This window comes from Siphateles boraxobius, unplaced genomic scaffold, assembly GCF_051911475.1.
Source record: "Siphateles boraxobius isolate OS27281-9 unplaced genomic scaffold, OSU_SipBor_1 5, whole genome shotgun sequence".
NCBI classification, from domain to species: Eukaryota; Metazoa; Chordata; class Actinopteri; order Cypriniformes; family Leuciscidae; genus Siphateles; species Siphateles boraxobius.
In genome coordinates this window covers 1,138,467-1,162,361 of record NW_027509141.1, presented here as the reverse complement: position 1 = coordinate 1,162,361, position 23,895 = coordinate 1,138,467, and the positions used below count along the sequence as shown (strand labels likewise).

General features: G+C 37.9%; 1 protein-coding gene across 2 annotated transcripts in view; it reads right to left on the bottom strand.

The window, feature by feature from the left end:
- Positions 1–23,895, bottom strand: part of mapk14b (mitogen-activated protein kinase 14b) — a 38,520-nt gene that overhangs the window by 9,896 nt on the left and 4,729 nt on the right. For both annotated transcript variants that reach the window (XM_077204390.1, XM_077204391.1), the window contains exons 2-8: positions 18,050–18,179; positions 14,584–14,642; positions 7,240–7,351; positions 5,837–5,866; positions 4,555–4,602; positions 4,245–4,359; positions 2,875–2,946 (exon numbers count right to left, since the gene is read on the bottom strand). In XM_077204390.1, the coding sequence (XP_077060505.1) occupies positions 2,875–2,946; positions 4,245–4,359; positions 4,555–4,602; positions 5,837–5,866; positions 7,240–7,351; positions 14,584–14,642; positions 18,050–18,179 (566 nt within the window). The remainder of the gene's footprint in view (positions 1–2,874; positions 2,947–4,244; positions 4,360–4,554; positions 4,603–5,836; positions 5,867–7,239; positions 7,352–14,583; positions 14,643–18,049; positions 18,180–23,895) is intronic.

Below are 23,895 nucleotides of genomic sequence, written 5' to 3'. Positions count from 1 at the left end.
AATTATCAGTAGGCAAGTGTATGACAAGTGTTGTTAATAAAATAAAATGTTCTCAGTTCTTCCACCTGAGGGGCGGTTCATACGACATGTTTTTGCATTTCTCCGAGCTGCTTTTCCTTCGTTTTCCTATGCAAACTTTCATTATCGCTTCAGGTCTTTTCCAGCATCACACGGCGAACATCATAAATACACGTTTTGAGTGAATACGTGTTTTAATTTGAGTAACTTTTCTGTTCTCCGCTTTGAGTACCCAGAAAAGCGCTATATAAATGTAACGAATTATTATTATTAATAATTATAAGTAACTACATATTATTATTAGCCCTATTATATAGTAATTTATAATATATTAAATGATTTATCATTCAAATCCTTAATAACAAACAAGCTTGATGGTCATTAAGTTTTAACGTCTATTCTGCTCACCAAAGGCTGCATTTATTTGATCAAATACAGTAAAAACAGTAATACTGTGAATTATTATTACAATTTAAAATAACTGATTTCTATTTGAATATATTATTTATTCCTGTGATCAAAGCTGAATTTTCAGCATCATTACTCCATTGTCTTCAGTGTCACATGATCCTTCAGAAATCACTATAATATGATGATTTGATGCTCAAGAAACATTTATGATTATTATCAATGTTGAAAAAATTGATACATTTTTTAATTTACATTTTTTTGTAACTTTATAAATGTCTTTACTGCCACTTTTGATCAATTTAATGCATCCTTGCTGAATAAAAGTGTTAATTTAAAATAAAAAAACATTATTATTATTTATATATATATATATATATATATATATATATATATATATATATATATATATATATATATATATAGTTCTAATCCCAAACTTTTGAGTGGAAGTAGTTTAAGCAAAGGTTATTTATTATTTCTAACTGCCTGCTTTTATGGCAATACCACTCAGAATTAAACATTTTTGAGATATAAGACATAACTGATATATAACAGTGAATTTTATGGTGGATTTTCAAATAAAGTTTACATGACCCAAAATTCTGATTAATACAGGTATTTGCCAGCTGCCCAATTCAGATTTCTAGAAACCAGTATAATGACTTATTTTGTTATGGTTAATGGGTTTAAATCTGAATGTTCTTACATAATCAAAACATGGTCGCTTACATTGGAATATGACCAAATTCTGATTGATATAAGAATATTCTTATGCATGTGAACGCAGTTACTGAAAGCATGCAAATATGTTTAACAGTTGAATGGGACAAACATGTGTGAGCTACAGTAAAGTGGGCTAGTTCTGCACTGTTCCAGATCCACACTGACTTCTATTCGAATCTGGCACAGGTGGATGTTACTGAACAGCACAAAAGGTAAGTGAAAAGTTGAGGAAGAAAGAGAGGTATCATTGTTCAAAGACTAAACAGTGTTTGCAAGCGATTGCGGTGGTTCATTAATGCAGTTCAGTCAGAAACAAGCACAAATGCAGCGAGTCAACATGCAGCTCATACACGCAAGCTTTAGTGCATCAAACCATATGTGTGTGTTGTGTGGTTTAAAATCTGTTGTTGTTTGTGTGGATTAAAAGTAGTTTAGCAAAAAATGTAAATGTTCACCTCTGTGACCTTCTTTCGTGCAACACAAAAGGAGATATTTTTTGAGAATGCAGCATTTTCTAACAATGAAAGTAAATGGGGCTTTATTTTTTTGGCATCTCCATGATGTCCTGTTCAGTATCGCAACTCGACATGTCTAAAACATAAACTACTCTAAAAACTGTACGCTGATTTCTGAAAAGTTCTGTTCGGTAATGTTTTGGGGTTTTTTCGTGTGGGCTTTGATGTGTATGAATTATATGGACTCCTTGTATCATTTGGTTATTAGGTGTACTTTTGAGGTCTCCAAGTGTCTTTTTTTTGGAAAGACAACCTGAATTTACCTTGAAAAAAAGCTTGCAGAAAATAGCTTTGTCAGAACCGTCCTTTGATCTGATTTTTGGATTAGCAAATGATGACAAAATAAATACGTTAATGATGTATACTTCATTTCACGATTAAGCATACATATGCATGCAAAAAAGGGTGGGATTAATCACCATAAAAAATGTTAATCTATTGACAGCCCTAATATATACATTTATTTATTTAAATTAATTAGTACGGTTTTGAATGTCACGGGGTAAGTAAATGAGAGAATTTTATTCCTGCCCAAACTATTTCTGTAATATATCTGTTGTAGGAACACACTGTACATTTGTGAAAGTCACCTGACACTCAAATTGAGTTAACTAATATTAATTAATGCTATTTTACACATCTAAAGTGTAAAGTTGAGTTGTATTATTATGCACACACAAAAAGCAGATTTATCTGGCAACCAAATATTATTTTGGCAACCAAATAACTACTTCTTTATCCAAATCTATTCTTTCGCAGACTTCCTTGAAATGCAGATCACACTTCCTTTCTTGAAAGGCCAAAACCCCATTTAATGTGGGAGTGTGTGTGAGTGTGTTGTATTCCTCACAGGGCGTTTGATTCGACGACCTCGTGAAGCAGAACAGAAGCAGCACCGCATTAGGATTCCCCACGCTGTGCTAGAATCTTTGTCCTTTAAGACTGAGCAAAGTTCATGTTTTTTGTCAACAGGAGCGTCAGGCAGTGTGACTCACTGGGAGACAGCAGGCCCGACACTAGCTGATTCATTTCCCTCAGGATCACTGCCTCGCTCTATGAATTAGGACCGGCTGACACGCGTAGCTGCCTTTTTTTCAACACTTACAGATAGGGAGGGGAGGGGGGGCTTAAAAAATGCCACATCGCTAAAGGGCTATTTCCAGGAAGAGAGGTTTTGTGCAGGCGATGAATGATGGGGAAAGGATACGATCAGTGCCGGGAAACAGGGTCCGTCCTGTGAGGAGCTCAGCCATTATGCAGCCCACCGACCAGATGTCCACTACAACACAAAACAAAAACCCTCTTCTCATTCGTGGAAACAATATGCAGTCTGTTAAAGATAATGCAATACTAACTTTCTTAATAAATGTGTGTTAGAAATCAGGAATGATGAGAGAACATTGTGCTTGGTACGTTTTCATGTTCAAACCTAACTTGGATCTTCAGCCGACCAAGTTTAAATCCCGTCTGGCTATATAGCGCTCTTCCCATAATGTTCACTCATTAGGTCAGTAGACGGTCTTTTGTGGCTGTTCGAACACATGAACGTCGTTTACACTGCGAAATCAATCCGTTCGAATGCGTTTGACGACCTCTGGAAGTGGACGAAAGCTGCAAACCTTTTAGACCCCGTTTACACCCGTATTTAGCATCGCCCATGTGATCCGATCCACCTAAACGGATATAATAAACAGGGCCTACAATTCCTCAGTGCACGTTATTTCAAAAAAGAAATTATGGTGAGAAAGCAGCAATGCGCATTCATTTTCAACAATTATTAATACTATTGATTATTAATACTTTCAATATAATTACAAAAATTAAAACTATTATAGTATTTATTATAATTTATTATTAATTAGCTTTTATTGTCATTTTCATTTAAATGTAAGTTTTAATAATAAAGTATATCATTTTTATAATCTGTTTTGATACAGCTTTAATTTTTTACTTCAGTTTTTGTTAAAGCAACATTTCTAATATTTCACAAAGTCATCACAAAGAATTTTAGGTTAAGTTTTTCTATCTAATATATTTCTGTTCTATTTCAATTACTAAAAAACTATTTTAATAGTTTTAGTTTACAATAGCAACACTCATTCATTATTTCGCTTGTATTTCTATACGGTTACCTCAAATGTTATTTTAGGAAATATTTTAGGTTTTCATCCCAAACAAAACCCATTAACCCAAACGTTAACTTTTAACTTGTCAGAAGGAAGGAAACCAGGTGATTTGCACCTGTAATACGATCAACCAACGTGGAAACACTTCACAAACGTAATAAATCTGTGTTTTTAACCAATACGAATTTAATCAATTGAAACAAAAACTAAAATACCATTGGATAAAAAATAAGCATTTTTGCTAATTAAGGCCGTGTGGGAGGGGACAAATTATATTAACCGATAACATTACCCACAAATCCCATCACCATTATTTCCAGCTGAATTCTGTTTCAGCCAGAAATAATACACAATATGAAAGTTAGATGACTTGTGGATGTCTTTTCATGTTGTCTTGAACACAAACACAAAAGCTATCCATACATAAGTGAGGATTCTGGGTAATCCTGACCTGTCATGTTGTAGTGCATCCAGTTGAGCATGATCTCTGGTGCACGGTACCATCGGGTGGCAACGTATCCCGTCATCTCATCGTCAGTCAGCCGGGCCAGACCAAAGTCCAAAATCTGAGTAAGCATATCAGAAGAAGCATTAGTCATAAACCAGACCGCTCATATTACCCAGTGTGCCTCAGTGTTTGCCTGACTATAAACCCACTGTTGGTCAACAGAGGATAATAATAACAGATGTGACTGTGGAAAAAGCATCAGATGATGATGATGATGATGATGAAGATCTTGGCAAACAGTGCACGCTCTCACCTTCAGTTCACAGTCTTCATTTACAGCCAAGTTACCGGGTTTAAGATCCTGTACGATAGAAAAAGGTGAGAAAATTGAGAAGTGAGAATCACTTTCACTACACTTTCATGCACTGATAAACATCATCCTGGGAGCTAAAATCAGGCCACGACAGAAAAAATAAACCATAAAGGTGTTTACACAAGCAGTGGTCCAGATGAAGCCCTAAAACCAGATCTGTGTACCTCAGCAATAAAACTAGCGCTCCGCACTAATGAGAAAAAGCTCATATCCGTACAGACAGAAATACGTTTGAATCAAATCAGTAGTTCTTTCAGATATTTTATTAAATGTGATCTTATTAAAAAAAAATGTATCTCTGTGTATATATATTTCGAATGCATTTAACGCACCTGTCCCGCCTGTTAGAAGAATGGCCCTAAACTTCAAGATATCAGCGCAAAAATGCCCTTGTATGAGTTTGTGTCTAATATTTACTATATGTCCTGATGTAAAAGTCTAAAAGTTTATATGAAATCTAAAAGTTTGTGCAATAAATTCTTTGTTGAATCAAATAAAATATACTTTATAAAGCTAATTTTTGTAATGTCTATTTGATGCTTTTCTCATTTAACACAATAATGACTTTAAATGATCTTTTTGTGGGTAATTTTTCTCAGCCAAATTTGATTTGCGATTAATTAATCTCCATGTGTAATTAAATTTAAAAATGTAATCGCTTGACAGAGCTAATATATGCACAATATATATACACACACAGGCATTCCCGTTTGAAGGTTTAGGGCCAGTAAGTAATACTTTAAGTTTACAATCTCTTCTGCTCACCAAGGCTGCATTTATTTGATCAAAAAAACAGTAATATTGTGAAATATTATTACAATTTGAAAACAAAAACAGTTTTCTAACTGAATATATTTTAAAATGCCATTTATTTCTCTGATCAAAGCTGAATTTCCAGCATCATTACTCCAGTCTTAAGTGTCACATGATCCTTCAGAAATCATTCTAATATGATGATTGGCTGCTCAAGAAATATTTACTATTATTATCATCAATGTTGAAAAAAGTTATGCAGCTTAATATTTTTGTGGAAAATTTCAGGATCTATGATGAATAAAAAGTTAATAGAAAGAACAGCATTAATTTGTAGCATTATGAATGTCTTTACTGTATAAAAGTTCATTTCTTTCACAAACTTGTATATATATCATGTTATATATACATACACACAGACCCATGAATAATTAAATGTAGTTATGGACAGAAAGTGTGGTCTACTCACTCTGTGGATGATGTCTGCTGAGTGAATGTACTGTGTGGAGAAAAGACAGATGAACTCACTTTAACCAAATACAGAGATCAATCAGAAGCCACTGTTAAACGTCTGACATGATACAAGAACAGTCCATCATACTACATAAGTATTATAAACCTTACACAGTTATCTTTTAAAACAACTTTAGAGAGAATAAATTATAGTAATTGTCCCATTGGATATTCAACAGTAGAGTTAATGGAAAACTTATAGCCGCGATGTACCGGAAGTAGAGACGGATATTTTCTTCCGTGTTCTGACATGCATCTGAGTGAAAGGGATTATTGAAAGAGTGAAGGAAAAAAGTATGGGATGGACGCGGGTCTGGATGCGAGTTCGCAGTCGATGGTAAGAAAGGAGAAGTCCAGCAAACGTCACCAGAGGGAAGTCGTTTCAATAAAAGATTAAGTTGTGATATTTTGACTAAGAAACAAGGTCAAAAGAAATCAAAAAAGAAACGCATACATAGATGAATTTTTCACGACAAGATCAATAAGCTGCATTTAAAAAATAGATAGGGTGAAATCCATTTCCTGCTAGCTTTAATATTGATGAACTCTATTTGTGGTGTTAGTACTTTCTGTTGATTGACCAAAGAAAATAACTGACATATATCTCAGTTTGTACAAGTGAAACTGACCAGCTTTCAGCTTTTGCAAGTGCATTACAGTAAACACTTTTTATGTTCTTTTAGATAAACTGAGGGATTAGTCAAAATCATATGATGAGCAAAATCTAATATTACAATATGAGTGATATATACAGTACAGGTACTTTTGCTGAAAACTAACCCCCTAAATGTAATCAAGTAATAATAATGTCTACTTTTGAATAATCTAGCGCCTTTTATTTAAACTTATTTAATTTAGCACCTATATGTGATTCATTAAAAAAAAATTAAACTTTTGCATTCTTAACAATTAAGTCTTGCATCAGTACAAAAAAGTTTCAAACTATTTAACACTAATCAAAGTAAAAATAAAAAAGTTAAAAGCAAGATTTAGAACAGTAATAGATTATAAGACTGGATATATAGACAAATGTGAACTGTGTATAGTATGTGTGAATACTGAATATATAAGAATATTATATGTGAAGTTGCAATGTTTGGTAACTGTAAACAACAAATCAAAACATCAGTCCCATTATAGTCAATACAGCTGTCTACACTTTAAGTGTCTGTCTGCCACATTATAGATTTATTTTTATTTTTAAATTATGCCATGGATATATATACCCCAGTATAAACCGTACAGCCTACTCAACGGTTTGCCACAGATGTGGTCAGTAACCCAGAATATTCCTTTAAGCTCCCATTACATTGAGCAATTACAGCAAAGTGACAGTGAAAACAGCGGGCAGGGCCAAACCTTCAATCCTCGTAGGATCTGATAAATGAGGAACTGGACGTGATCGTCTGTCAGCTTCTGGCACTTGACAATATTGTTGAGGTCTGCTCCCATCAGGTGAGTCACCAGATACCTGTTAAACAAAGTCATCATCATGACACAGCTACATCACAGATCATGACACTGAAGAGTGAAGACTATAGAGGAGTGTGAATAAGGGCTGCTCAATAATAGTTTTTCTGTGATACAAATTGCAAAATGAAAAGAGGAATTTTCACAAGATGACATGGGGTGATTTTTGGGCAGTAGTGCATCTGAATACATCAAAAAGCAGAAATATTATTTTTACTCTGAGGACTTTGAGAGCGAAATGTGAGTGTACATACTTGGGTGTGCTTGTTTCAAGAATAAACTCAAACCTCTTTCAGTAACTATTCAGTGGAAATAGTTTACAATTGAGTTGAGATTTCATAGGCCACATTCCTACTGTTTTTGACTACTTCAGTTGATAATTGCAGTGAGCCATATCATGATCAATTTTACTTTGATAATCATGCATCATATATCAACGCTGTTTACAATGTAAATACAGTGCTTCCAGGTTCTACAGCAGAACGCCGCCTCATTATTGGCCCACACTGCTCACGTGAGCGTTTACAAAACAAAAAAAACAGAGACTGACATGGAAAAGTAGGAATAGTTACTTTTTTTTTTTTTTGCTCACAAAAAAACTCATTGCTTCATAACCAGGGTTTGAAATTAACTTTTTCACTAACCGCCCAATTTGGCTACTCAATTTTAGTTACCACTTGTTTTTTATCTCCTTTTTTCTTATATATATATATATATATGTGTGTGTGTATGTATATATGTATATATATATATGTATATATGTTATATTCAATTCAAAATTGCTTTATTGGCATGACTGTAAATAATACAATATTGCCAAAGCTTGGAATACATATAATAATAATAAAACATCAAAATAATAGAAGAAATAATTGGATTTTGCAGGATGTTGGAAAATAATGTCTTTTCTGTTAACCAAATGCTTTTTAATATTTGCTATTGCTTGACTCACGAGTTGAGTGTTTGCGCTAAATTTGCGCAGATTTGGTTTACACGAACTTCCGAAGTGAGTAAACATAATAAGTAACATGCCAAATTGGCTAGTGATTTGACAGCGTTACCCGTCACAGACAATTTTTACCCGCATTTGGCGGGTATTAATTTCAAACCCTAACATTAAGGTTAAACTACTGTAGTCGCATGGACTATTTTAACGCTGTCTTACTGCGTTAATAGTGGTAGTTGCGTTGCAGTCTATGGAGGGACAGAAAGCTCTCGGATTTCATCAAAACAGATCTTCACTTGTGTTACGAAGATGAACGAAGGTCTTACGGGTTTGGAACGACACGAGGATGAGTAATTAATGACAGAATTGTTGGGTGAACTATCACTTTAACCTAGAACACATACAGTACAACCAATCCGCTTGTGAAACGTGTCCGGTGCGCAGCCGAGCACACGCTTGCCCGCTGAAAGCCCTGCTGAACTGTGGAAGGAATCCAAGAGCCACTCATTTGACCCGGCCATGAGCCCTATTATTAACCTTAAGCATGAGCACTCTCGTAAGCACAACCTGACTAGTGAAAATGTCTTCCATTAATGGTGAGCACTTCTGCAGAGTCGTTTGCATAGCAGATACTCAAGTATATGGATACATATACGGTTCAGAAATATCTCTTGCCAAATGTTCTCCTCCCTCTTGCCCCCGAGCTCTGCTCTCACACTCATTCTCCAAGAGATTTTCGGGGACGAGGTATTTATAGGAGTATTATAGTATTCTTAGCTCTTGTTTCCATGCATCTTGCAGTGCTTGTGCAAGCGCTCGATGCAGAATAAGAGCACGAGACCCTTCCTCCAGTGTAGGCTCTCTTCACAACCAAACACAACTCACACTGGTGCTCTTGTTCCAGGGAAACTCACGGTGCGCTTCTTCCTCTTCTCCTGCAGTCGTGACCTCAGACGGCTCGTACCAGACCGAAATCAACTATACTGAGACTGAGCTCAACAGTTGGACAGGAACAGTCCTTAAAGGGTCACTCCACCCATTTGCATTAAGATTTCCATTGTTAGAAATCCAGTCATACTATTGAATGGTCGTGCAACACTCTTTCATTTTCCCCTGAGACGAGAGAAATCCTCTATTTACCTTTTTCACTTCCTCCTACAATGACGCAAAAATCGTAATTTTACGTCATTGTAGGAGGAAGTGTAAAAGGGGGGGATTTCTGTGAAGACTACAAGCACTAGTTCCCACCCTTTCAAACCCGCCCATAGGGGGCTGGGCCTAATGCGCTAACAGACCTATCAGATCAGTGCCAGTGCGTTTGATTTCACCGGGAGAAACTTTTTGAAAATATGGACGAAGGTACTGAATACACAGGCGGATGCATTATGGAGGATCTGGATTTTGACGAAGTTATGGTAGAATCGGATGTTCTTGGCTACCTTTATGAGCCACAGTATAGCGACGAGCAGCTGAGGGCTATGGAGGAACCGGAGGCGACTGAAGCCGATGCAGACGATCTGCAGACATCTGTTTATTATATCCGTTTTGGTGGATCGGATCTCATTGTGTGTGCCAATGGACACAGAACAAGAGTGTGTCTGCTGCAGAGAGTTCCAGCGGTGCTACGGAATCGGAGGATGACATGGACGTGTGTGTTGTTGCTCACCCGAGTTTCGCACCCAATATGGATAGCGGCGTCCTGGAGACCTACTTTAGAATACCTAAGGTCAACTGGCAACGTCAGCCAAAGCCTACAGGGTCAAATAGTCGTCTTTCTGTAGAGTAAGTTTATTTTCATTTTGTTAACACGCTAACGTGGCAGGTTCATTGCACAAATATCTTGCAGTTAAGCTAGCTACTGTAGTGGGAGTGGTCTGCGGAGCTGAGCATTGCAATGCACTATGGGGATTGTTGTCTACAATCCACAAGCACTAAAAAGTCATTTTCTGCCTTTTATTGGCCAAGCAGGTCACAAATTAGAAATTTATGATACTATTCTACTACATATATGACCCACTTTCAATACATATTCATGTCTCCACAAAGGTCTGGAATGACCTTTTAAAGAACCCCTGAGATCAAAATGGGACCTTTATGACGATTAGCTTCGATGCATTATGTTCTAGTGGCTTTGCATCAATGACCCAGATTTTACATTGGACATGCAATGTTTTCTATACAAGCCAAGTCACGGGTGTCACGCATCCAGGGTCATCTTGTTCCAGGTTTCACACTGTTCGTCCCTGACTGTGTGGTTAGTAATCAAGGGTAACCAGGTTTCAAGATTTCACTTTGCTTTTGTAAACCGTTGAAACACAGAAGTGCTTCTGAAGTGGCATTTACACAGTGTTTCATGCTGCTCAGAGGTGGCACACATGCATTTACACAGTGTTTCATGCTGCTCAGAGGTGGCACACATGCATTTACACAGTGTTTAACGCTGCTCAGAGGTGGCACACATGCATTTACACAGTGTTTAATGCTGCTCAGAGGTGGCACACATGCATTTACACAGTGTTTAACGCTGCTCAGAGGTGGCACACATGCATTTACACAGTGTTTAATGCTGCTCAGAGGTGGCACACATGCATTTACACAGTGTTTAATGCTGCTCAGAGGTGGCACACATGCATTTACACAGTGTTTAATGCTACTCAGAGGTGGCACACATGCATTTACACAGTGTTTAATGCTGCTCAGAGGTGGCAAACATGCATTTACACAGTGTTTAATGCTGCTCAGAGGTGGCACACTTGCATTTACACAGTGTTTAATGCTGCTCAGAGGTGGCACACATGCATTTACACAGTGTTTAATGCTGCTCAGATGTGGCACACATGCATTTACACAGTGTTTAATGCTGCTCAGAGGTGGCAAACATGCATTTACACAGTGTTTAATGCTGCTCAGAGGTGGCACACATGCATTTACACAGTGTTTAATGCTGCTCAGAGGTGGCACACATGCATTTACACAGTGTTTAATGCTGCTCAGATGTGGCACACATGCATTTACACAGTGTTTAATGCTGCTCAGAGGTGGCAAACATGCATTTACACAGTGTTTAATGCTGCTCAGAGGTGGCACACTTGCATTTACACAGTGTTTAATGCTGCTCAGAGGTGGCACACATGCATTTAGACAGTGTTTAATGCTGCTCAGAGGTGGCACACATGCATTTACACAGTGTTTAATGCTGCTCAGAGGTGGCACACATGCATTTAAACAGTGTTTAATGCTGCTCAGAGGTGGCACACATGCATTTACACAGTGTTTAATGCTGCTCAGATGTGGGACACATGCATTTAGACAGTGTTTAATGCTGCTCAGAGGTGGCACACATGCATTTACACAGTGTTTAATGCTGCTCAGAGGTGGGACACATGCATTTAGACAGTGTTTAATGCTGCTCAGAGGTGGCACACATGCATTTACACAGTGTTTAATGTTGCTCAGAGGTGGGACACATGCATTTAGACAGTGTTTAATGCTGCTCAGAGGTGGCACACTTGCATTTACACAGTGTTTAATGCTGCTCAGAGGTGGGACACATGCATTTAGACAGTGTTTAATGCTGCTCAGAGGTGGCACACATGCATTTAGACAGTGTTTAATGCTGCTCAGAGGTGGCACACTTGCATTTACACAGTGTTTAATGCTGCTCAGAGGTGGCACACATGCATTTAGACAGTGTTTAATGCTGCTCAGAGGTGGCACACATGCATTTAGACAGTGTTTAATGCTGCTCAGAGGTGGCACACATGCATTTACACAGTGTTTAATGCTGCTCAGAGGTGGCACACATGCATTTAGACAGTGTTTAATGCTGCTCAGAGGTGGCACACATGCATTTACACAGTGTTTAATGCTGCTCAGAGGTGGGACACATGCATTTAGACAGTGTTTAATGCTGCTCAGAGGTGGCACACATGCATTTACACAGTGTTTAATGCTGCTCAGAGGTGGCACACTTGCATTTACACAGTGTTTAATGCTGCTCAGAGGTGGCACACTTGCATTTACACAGTGTTTAATGCTGCTCAGAGGTGGGACACATGCATTTAGACAGTGTTTAATGCTGCTCAGAGGTGGGACACATGCATTTAGACAGTGTTTAATGCTGCTCAGAGGTGGCACACATGCATTTACACAGTGTTTAATGCTGCTCAGAGGTGGCACACTTGCATTTACACAGTGTTTAATGCTGCTCAGAGGTGGCACACTTGCATTTACACAGTGTTTAATGCTGCTCAGAGGTGGGACACATGCATTTAGACAGTGTTTAATGCTGCTCAGAGGTGGCACACATGCATTTAGACAGTGTTTAATGCTGCTCAGAGGTGGCACACTTGCATTTACACAGTGTTTAATGCTGCTCAGAGGTGGCACACATGCATTTAGACAGTGTTTAATGCTGCTCAGAGGTGGCACACATGCATTTACACAGTGTTTAATGTTGCTCAGAGGTGGCACACATGCATTTACACAGTGTTTAATGCTGCTCAGAGGTGGCACACATACATTTACACAGTGTTTAACGCTGCTCAGAGGTGGCACACATGCATTTACACAGTGTTTAATGCTGCTCAGAGGTGGCACACATGCATTTACACAGTGTTTAATGCTGCTCAGAGGTGGCACACATGCATTTACACAGATTATAAAACTGGCAGTCTTTCAATCTGGCTTTTATGCTGCATTATGTCTTTACACAATTTTGTGCAAGCACAGAGCAGCCTTAAAGGAACGGTTTACCCAAAAATGAAAATTATACCATAATTCACTCACCCTCAAGCCATTCTAAGTGTATACAACTTTCTTCTTTCAGTCGAACACAATCGGAGTTATATTAAATAATATCCTGGCTCTTCCCAGCTTTGTAATGGCATTGAGTTTTTGAAGCTCCAAAAAGCGCATTCATCCATCATAAAAGTAACCCATACGACTCCAGAGGGTTAATAAAGCTTCTGCGATGGGTTTATGTAAGAAAAATATCCATATTTAAAACTTTATAAACTATAATCACTGGCTTGCGGCAGGCGGGTGATTAATTGTTGGTTAATCTTCTTATCAGTATCTTATTAATAACCTCTTATTATGAGGTTTATAACAATAATTGGGCAAATACAAGTGTGCAACTTTGCAATTAATATTAATGTGAACTTCAAATTTCAGTCACATATTTCACAATAATGGAATTTAACAATAATATAGAAATGCAGAAGTGAGTGGTTTAGCTCCAGAAAATATCAGCATGAGTGACAAATGAACTAAAGTCAATCAAATGAAAACCATTTTAAAAATGTACTATAATATTTACAATAATAATAATTATTCATAATCTTTTTTTATTAATAACTAATGATAATTATATTCTACACCAAGATTATACATATTTCCAAAATACTTTGTGCATTAAGCTTACAAAGCAAGTGACACACAATAATTATTAGTATGACAATTAATTGGCCAAAATTTCATAATTACGACATCTCATATGCCAAGGCAATCAATTTTTATCTTTAATTCCCTGGATGAGCGATTATTCCATTGTTTGTGTTATGATTATGTTGAGAGGCAGCTATATGAGGCAATAACAGTTTCCAGGTTATTGCCTGTGTGCCACGAGGAAATTATGCTGAGCAAATGAAGCCCGTTGCCATGGTAACTGCGGATATTCCCAACACGTGCACAGCCACGATGTTCTCTCCCTCTCCCGGAGCAGAACTCGACGGGAAGTAAACGCTGCTGCTTTCCGATTATCACTTTGACAACTGGACACAAGGTGCTTGAACGCTTCCAGATTAAACAGGCCCTTCGACACACACCGCATCATCAGGGCTACATCTAATTAAGCTTTTATTGAGCAATGCAGGGTTGTGAAGGAGACACCTACACATCCAATAATTAGATGAGACCGCACACAAAACTACGCCTGAATAATTACTGAGGTGTGCCACTTCATATTCTTGTTATTCTTTTTCTCAGAATCCACAGACCTGCAACCCATAATGCCACGCAGAACATGCCCTATCAACGTTTCACAACAACATGGAACAAGCAAAGAGTCGATAAACTGAGCGTTCTGGATGCAGGGATGAAGTAGATTAAGTTGACAACTATATCGTTAAGAGCCTGCTATGAACATGTTTCATGAACATAAAACATGTTTTGCATGTTTCAGAAGTGGTGTGATGGCATGTGCAAGGTGGCCGGAAATGTGCCCGATAGGACGAAAAAGGTTCACATTAACTCATTAACCGTCTAGAAATGAACCAAATACTCACACGTCATTGAATTCCTCTAGACTGGTAGCGGGCGAGAAAACATCTAGAAGACCAATTACCTGCAACAAAGACAAGAGGCAATCAGTCTGAATCACAGCAACATTAGAAGATTAAGGTCAAATCATTTAAAGAAGTGTTTTTGCTCCATTCCATGAGTGTACACTTCAACTGAGTACACATACTGAACAAATTGCACTGTAAACACATTAAACAAGAAAATAAGCTGCACTTCATCATCTGTCATGACTGAAGTTGTTTTCTGCTGTTGGTAAGCATGCGGCCCATTGCGGTTCCCCTCAGAGGAAACAGCACACAGAGTGAGAGGTGTTGCTTCCACTTGTGAACATCCTCTGTTAGACTCATTTATATTTTGTGTGGGCATCACCTTTATCTCTCTCTCTCTCTCTCTCTCTCTCTCTCTCTCGGAGGAGGAGGAGGAGGAAGAGAAGGCACATTTTATACTGGTTACACTGTTGATGCACTTCTTGGCTATCGTTGGCTGTCAGTGTTTCAGGCAAAATGATGACTATTAATTACATATATATTGTTAAAAAGTTTGAGGTAGGTATAACGTTTTTTGAAACATCTCTTCTGCTCACCAAGGCTGCATTTATTTGATCAAAAATACGTAGTAGGTAGTACATATGGCGTTATTTTTTAGTCAAAAGTTATGAGCGTGTAAGACATGCTCACGGGCACATTATATTATTTCACACGCGCAAAAATGAACCTTCAGCTGGCATGATAAAAGTACTCGCGCACAAATTCAACAACCGAGAGGTGTACAGGTAGCTGCGAGCGAGCGCCTGGCATACTCTCATAGGTTAACTCTGCTTGTACAGTGGATTTCTGCTCGCTCAGCTGATTTCTGCTCCCTAGAGTCTACATGACTTTTGACAATTTGGGGGCGGAAACCAAGGAGGGCACTGACCCTCTTATGATTGGTCACTTTCATCGTAATCACAACCACAGGGACATCTTTGTACTTTGATTGACAGCTCTCATTACAGTAAGTCAGAGTCAAAGGATCTCACGGAGTTTTTTTTTTGTTTGTTTGTTTTTTTTAAATGAATTTAAACTGTTCATAAAATCCTTAAAAACTTTGAAAGGTCCTAAAGCACAAAAAATATATGATACCCTAAAACACTTCCCAACTAAGATAAATGGATGAACAAAGACTGAATTCTCCCCTTATGTCATGTTATATTATAATTCCTTACCGTTTATTTATTAAAATGTTTATTTTGCTTACAAATATCTTTATTTTTATACTAAGACTACATTTATATTCTTGTTGTATTAAGAGCTGCTCCCTCTGACTATATTGTCCTTGTATCCAATTCTAAAGAAAAGGAAGTTATGCAGCCATGTTTGTCTGTAAATCTTGATATTTCAATAAAAATAAAAAAAACTCCGTCAGATACTTTGACTCCGTGCTTCCTGTAATGAGAGCTGTCAATCAAAGTACAAAGATGTCCCTGTGGTTGTGATTACGATTAAAGTGACCAATCATAAGAGGGTCAGTGCCCTCCTTGGTTTCCGCCCCCAAATTGTCAAAAGTCATGTAGACTCTAGGGAGCAGAAATCAGCTGAGCGAGCAGAAATCCACTGCGCGAGCAGAATTCCACTGTACAAGCAGAGTTAACCTATGAGAGTATGCCAGGCGCTCGCTCGCAGCTACCTGTACACCTCTCGGTTGTTGAATTTGTGCGCGAGTACTTTTATCATGCCAGCTGAAGGTTCATTTTTGCGCGTGTGAAATAACATAATGTGCTCGTGAGCATGTCTTACACGCTCATAACTTTTGACTAAAAAATAACGCCATAAGTACAGAGTGCCGGATATATTCGGTACCCGCAGACAGACGGCTGCTTTCAGTCGTTTCCGTGTTTATCTAAGCGCAGGGCTCCAGACTAACTGACCACAAAAAATACTATTTAAATATGAATCCTGGGTGTTCTGCGCATCTCTGTGTGAATTTCAATTTTCAATTACCACACACACAGACACTGACACACACACACAGACACACACACACACAGACACACACACAGACACACACACACACACACACAGACACACACAGACACACACAGACACACACAGACACACACACACAGACACACACAGACACACACAGACACACACACACAGACACACACAGACACACACAGACACACACAGACACACACAGACACACACAGACACACACAGACACACACACACAGACACACACACACACAGACACACACACACACACACAAAGACACACTGAAGCACGCGTGACGTTCGCGGTGTTATCAGCCTCTTCCACCTCACTATATGAGGACATGAATGCATGAACTAACTTCACCTCCAGAGCCACTCTGGGTCTGATTCACTTCATGAGCATTTTACCGTTTCATTTGAGAGAGAAAAAAACTATCATATCATAAACCCACAGAAACTCAAAAGGTCTTCACGGCAAACCGTAAAAATAAAGGTTTGGTTTAACTTGAAGAAATTGACAGAAATTTATAGGCTACTGTTGTACAGTAGATTTAGCCATGTCTCAATGTAATAATAATAATAATAATACTAACACTAATAATAATAATAATAATAATAATTATTATTATTATTATTATAATTATCAGATTTAATGTGAATATGTTGATAGTGTGTAATAAGTGGGCAGATGGTTCGCTCCAGTACAGTATTTTATGGTACTTAGCCTATATTGCGAAAGATAGTGTCAATAAATAGATTTACAGATCATATTTCGCTGCACACAAAGAAAATAGAGCAAGAACAAAAACTCGCAGCTCATGTGCCAGTTGTTGCCACTGGTTTCCATATGAAAAAGGGTGATTGATGTTTGAAGAGCCGATGTGTTCAGGGATTTGAGGGTTATTAAACATTAACATCTGTGAGACAGAGAGACAGACCCGAAAGTGCGTGCATGAAGGAAAGTTGAGGGAGAGAGAGAGAGGAATAGAGAGCGAGTAGGTGGCTGTGATCCAGCATAGAGTTTCACCCACGCTCAAACAGAGGCAGCACAGATTCGTGGACTCTGGCCAGAAGGCAAAAAAAAAACAAGTGCTGAAAAACAGCACTTTTGACCTAGGCATTACAGAGATCTGTCACAAAACGGTTTTAAAAAGCAAATATTTCACATTATGCATTTATGATCTTGCAGTGAACGCAGCACACTATGCAGTAATCGTGCATAATCTCTCCCCACGCCCTCATTAGCTCGCAGACAATAATCAATAGAGTTTCATAAGGCACAGAAGAATCCCCCACTGGGATCTGTGCTGGCAAAGGATGTGAGGTTGCTTAATAGATATTAAAGTGGAAGGAGAGGAAATCACAGATCATGAGAGTAAAGTTCTGTGAGAAATACAGTCAGCACAATCCTGTCAAAAGAGGATTCGAACTGTATATGAAGGTGGAAAAACAAGAGCAGTTAAAACATCTTTCTTACATTCTCGTGCTTCATGTGTTTCAGCAGCCGCAGTTCTCTGTATGTGCGCTTGGCGTGGATGATGGACTGGAAGGGCCGGGACAGCTTCTTGACTGCGACCCTCAGGCCTGTCTTAGCGTCCAACGCGGAGCTGTGGAAAAAAAGATTCGATCAACATCGCCGGCCACAAGATTACAGGAAACTCCTAGTTTCACAAGCAGAGATATAGTAGGAAAGAAACAAGAACATCCCTAAAAAGCTGGAATAACTGGTTTGGAGAGGATAAAATGCTCCTTTACCATAATAAAAGTGGCGTGTTTCATACAGCAAGAGTAAGAACAAGAATTATCATATGCAAATCAGATTATCATATACCTCCCTCCTCCAAAAACGCCACTTTTTACAACCATCTAGATTTAATAGCGCAGAATGTGCTTTGTTTGGAAAGCCTTAAACATCAGCATCTTCTCCTCTCAGATACTGCAGTGGTGGGAAACGATGGTGGAAACACTGATCCTTGCTTTGAGCAATTTCACAGTTTTATATGATTTGCCTCTGCCCACGGCACGTACAGGGACATATTTAAGATAAATGATATCATCCGTGAATGTCATTCATAAACGTTACCAGGCAACCAGTGGTGGGATATCCCGCTAGCCACCTAAACCTTAAGAGGCAATGATGAAGAAGTAGGCGTTGATCTTCTGCGGAGACGGCCTTGCGTCACACTATGGCGTAATAACGTGACAAAATCTGAAACAAGTCTTTTTCTGAGCTTGGTTTAAATAAAAGCTGTTTTTGGACTAGTGAGAAAGCTTTGAGCTCTAAACAGTGGTGTAGTCTAGTTTTTTGTAGTGAGTATACTGTGATATACCAGCCCAAGCCCCCCGTACCCCCTCGCCCGCTCTCCATCCCCCTCCACCCCCAACCCAATGATACGAATGAATGACGATAGTTTTATCAAATGAAATGGAAAAATTCTTGTGAAGTGACTCTCATAAAAGCTCTGCAATGAAGTTCAAATGTGTGCATGTCCTCCTCATAGACGCTGAAAACACCACGAGTGTCGCGCGCGCGTCAGTGTGTAGTAGAGCACACATTGAGCGCTCATTCACAGAAACACGCAGAACATTCAGAGTTTATTTCAATAGCAGTCTTTTTGAGCTTTAATATTCATGGACACTTAGTACATATCGAGATTTGATTCATTGTATCATTACTTTTGATTTATTCATTCAAAAATGGCCAAATTGCGTGATGTTCCGCTTTATAGTAGGCTAAGTTACATTTGTTGCTGGATTCCACGATTCGATCTGTGTCGCTGCGCAAATACAGACGTCACGGCGGGGAGATTAATGAATGAAAGTTCTTTCACAAAAAGATGTTGTTACGTTTACGAATCCTCCTCACGCTTTGTAAAGTGGGTATACGGAGATCTTTGACATTACCTAGTGGGTGTACGGCGTATACCTGCGTATCACGTAGACTACACCACTCGCTCTAAAACCTACAAGATACTTTTATAGTACAATGACCTGTAATATGACAAAAGAGGACCCGTTTAAGTGAATGTAAACAGTTGAGAGAGGAAGTACATATGTATCAGTATATTAGATCAGTGTATTCAGTCTTACAGTTAATTTACACAGTGCTTTTTTGTATTAAATTACTTATACAATTTATGTAATGTTTCTTAGGCATGTCTTTGTTCTATTGCTTGTAAATATTTTCTTTGTTCTTTTTTAATCACTTGTCTTCAGTTCAGGTTGTTTTTTTTTTACTTACTTTCAATGGTATCAAACATTTTGATATAAAAAACGTATTTAAAGCAAAATTGCCTACTGCGATATATATCGTTATGTAATAAAACTACTCATATTGTGATATAAGATTTTGGTCATATCACCCACCCCCATGTTTAATGTCATTATAGTTTATAGAAGATTTTATTTTTAAATAAATCTGAAAGGATAATTAAATCTTCATTACTAGAGTCCCCCAGTTTATCTCACCCTTTTCCATCCGGCTCTCGAAGATTATTGTCATTCGTCATCAAGAAACCTATACTGGGGAACCACTATCTAAAAAACTGATTAATACAGGCCATATGCCAACTGTAATTGTTAGATTTCTACAAATCATAATATAAGCATAATCTGGTAATGGTTATGCATATTTTGTTAAATATCTATCTATATATTTTTTTGATTAATATAAGAATATTCATGCATATGTAATTCTTATTTACAATTTCAACTAATCATCTACATTACAAAACATCTGCTCAATTCACAAAGCATGGCTAAGAAAACGGTCATCATACCAAACATCCTCCGGCCCCAGTGCCGTTTTCCACACAAGCGTTGGAACAATGGAAGAGCAGTGACCATGGCGGCTCCGGCTTCTGCGGTCAGGAGAGCCCGCAGGCTTTCCAGGAAGTGCAAGTCGGCCAGTTTCACAGATGGAAGGAGCCTGAGTCTCTTACACTATTATCATTCTCCAAAGAACACACCTCGCCAAAGCGTCTGCCCGCCCAGACCAATAATAACACACGGTCACATACAAACCCGCAACACACCATAATGGAAAGAATAGCCATTTACAGTACAACAAACATGCACTCTAAAATTAAAAATTAAACCATTTATTTCTGTGATGCAAAGCTGAATTTTCAGCATGATTACTCCAGTCTTCAGTGTCACATGATCCTTCAGAAATCATTCTAGTACAAAACTGTGGGTAAAACGTTTGTATCCATATACACACAAGGTTTATTATGGTTAACTAAAAACGAAAACTATTGAAAACACTCCGGTTAATTGAAATAAAATATTAGTTGAAAAAATGAAAAAATGAAATGGCAATAAAGGGAAATATGTTTAAGTTGGAGCACTGAAATTATTGACTGGGGGGAAAAAATTAAAACTGAAATAAAAATAAACTAAACCTTATTAATACTAATAAAATGACAAAAGCACATAATTATCAAGAAAACTAAAAAATATATAAAAATAAAAGCTGAATTTAAAATATTACAAAAACTAAATAACACTAATACACAAATATATATACAGGCTATAAATATGTATATATATATAAAAAAATGTTTTTTTATGTTTTTTCACTAAGGCTGCAGTTATTTGATCAAAAAATACATTGAAACATATTGTAAACTAGTATAACAATTTTAAAAATATATTTTTTATGCATGGACACATTGTACCATCAGATCACACCCTTGGAAAAATGTGTGGCCACACGAAACACATGCACATCTTTGTGACGTATATACTTTTCACAAGTATTGAAAAGTATTGACTTACTAAGATAAATCACGCTCAGACATGCTATAGTTTTGACAGACACACAATGCCAACAGTGAGGTCAAAATCCGTACAGCTTTATACTTAAGTGTTGTGCTGATGTTTCTCTTCTCTTACATAACGACCAGTGCGTGACTCAAACTAGCAGGACGAGGGATCTGGCCGGCATAGCTCAAGTCTCTCCACTGCAGACGCTAATGGGTGTGGTGTTTATGGGAGATATCTACTTACTTACACACGCATTGTGAACAGACGGCTACAGACTGAACATTAGGTGCAGTTAGCCAGTGATATCTGCTGAAACAGAAGACCGCACACCGGTACAGGACTGCTGTTCTACATGCATGCTGGGTCTAATCCAAAAGAAAGATCTAGAAGAGAGAGAGTCGAGCCAATGACTCAGTGCTGATTGTGAAACATGGGAAACCACCAGAGCACAGGAAAAGTCCCATTTCTCTATCGAACCAGGACACGCTGGTGTAGCTCGTACTGGACACAGATTAGCATTTAGAGCCGCAGGTTTTCCTCTGTATTAACTCAAAAACCATGAGCAGCCTGTAAACGTTCATCGATAATCAGAGGTTTTCTTGGCTTTTATCGATAATGCTTATGTTCACAGTAGGGCTGCACGATGTACCGTTCTAGCATTGATATCGCCATGTGCGCATCCACGATGGTCTCATCTCAGGGTGTGCGATGTCAAGTATAGGGATCGTAGTTGATCCGTGATTCGTGATCCGTACGGGCCAGCGGCTCTCCGTCCCGTAACACATGTGATTTGCGGATTACTTGCAAAGTTTAACTGTGAAAGTTTATCATTTGCATGTGTTTTTAAGTCCTGTCAGTTTAAACATAAAGTGCGAGAAGACTGGAACTTGCGCGCTGTTTTCTGTGTGCGCGCACAGAGCCGGGCAGACACAAAGCTCAGCGCTCTTTCTGTTATTTCTGAGCCTGAACGGACACGGCAACTCAAAATTAAGTCAAAATATTCACCGAGACGGTGAATATCCTCATAAACACAGTCGGTGAGGTGTTGTAAACAATTGAGAAAGAAAATGGATGCTTATCATTCATTATATTGGATCCGTCTTAATATACACCATAATATAATCACAGCTGTTTGTCACCAATGTTAAACAAACAACGAAAGAGAAAGAGAAAATGAATTTTGCTGTTTTAACAAAGATAATTAATAAATACAATTAATTATATTTCATTTATACAGTGAAAACGATGCAGTGTTATTTTACATTTGATTATTCAATGTCTGACTCTGTACCTGAATACAGTTAGATTTACCTGAAAAAATCTTTGTTCTACTGTATTTATCTATGCTCGTAATTTGTTTATTACTTTCTATGCAGATTTACTCCATGACAAAATCACCCCAGTCATTCTAGAATGATTCATTCTTTCCAAATAGAGCTATTCACGTCATCTGGTGAAATTGTTTTCATATCGCAGAAAAATAAAATATCGCAATGTCATTTTTTCCCAATATCGTGCAGCCCTAGTTCACAGACATGAACCGAGTTCATGTGAACGTTTTTCAATACTCACGGGACGCGCCGTCTGACATTCAGCTTTCTGTGCGCATGCGTCTCAGAAAACCATATATCAGCAGTTCAGACTGGTATGGCTTTTATTGTTTTAGTTTTTGGCAAAGTGTCTGAGGCAGGAGTTGTACAGGCTCCGCCCTCTTCTGGAAAACAGCAGCTCATTTGCATTTAAAGATACATGCACGTAAAAAGTACGTTTTTCCTTACACTCAAAAATCATTCACAACATGGTATAATAAATGATCTGTGTGGTATTTTGAGTTATAATAGGTATAATAGGTCTCCTTTAAAATGAACTTCTTGTTTATTAAACTCTTGCATAAAATCAAAATCACATTAATCATGCTGATATTTGGAAAAAGAACGGCACTCTTCATGGGATATTGATTAACTATATTAAATGATATAAATATAAGAGACATACAGGGGTATTTTTGCCCCGTTATCTTGAATATTGGGGGGGGGGGGGTGTTAAAATGTATTTAGAACATCACGTAGTGCATGCGTGCGCTCTCTAGGTGTGTTTTAGTGAAGTGAGGGACACACTCAATATAATTACACATTGTTTAAACAACAATTACAATATTACTTAGACGATATATAATCGCACACCCCATAGTCACAATAAAGAAGAAAAGATTATAGCAATTTCGGTTTCATTCCGACTTTAAATCTAACTCAGTTTCATATATTGATTCAAAAAATCAATCACCAAAAAACCCTTATTATACTTATTTTATGGAATGAAGTTTATATCCTGAAACTTTACACTATATATGTGGCCATATCAATGTTCATTTTGAATACCACCAAATAATAACTTTGACTCATCCATTCCAAAAAAAAGAAGAAAAAACATTTAAAAAGCATTTCAATGGGAGTCTGACTCTGTAAACTCTATTTTTGTTATTTTCATGAATTAAGAAAAACTATTTTACATATTAAACCCCTAATGTGCCTTTAACACAGTCGCAAGGGAGACGGT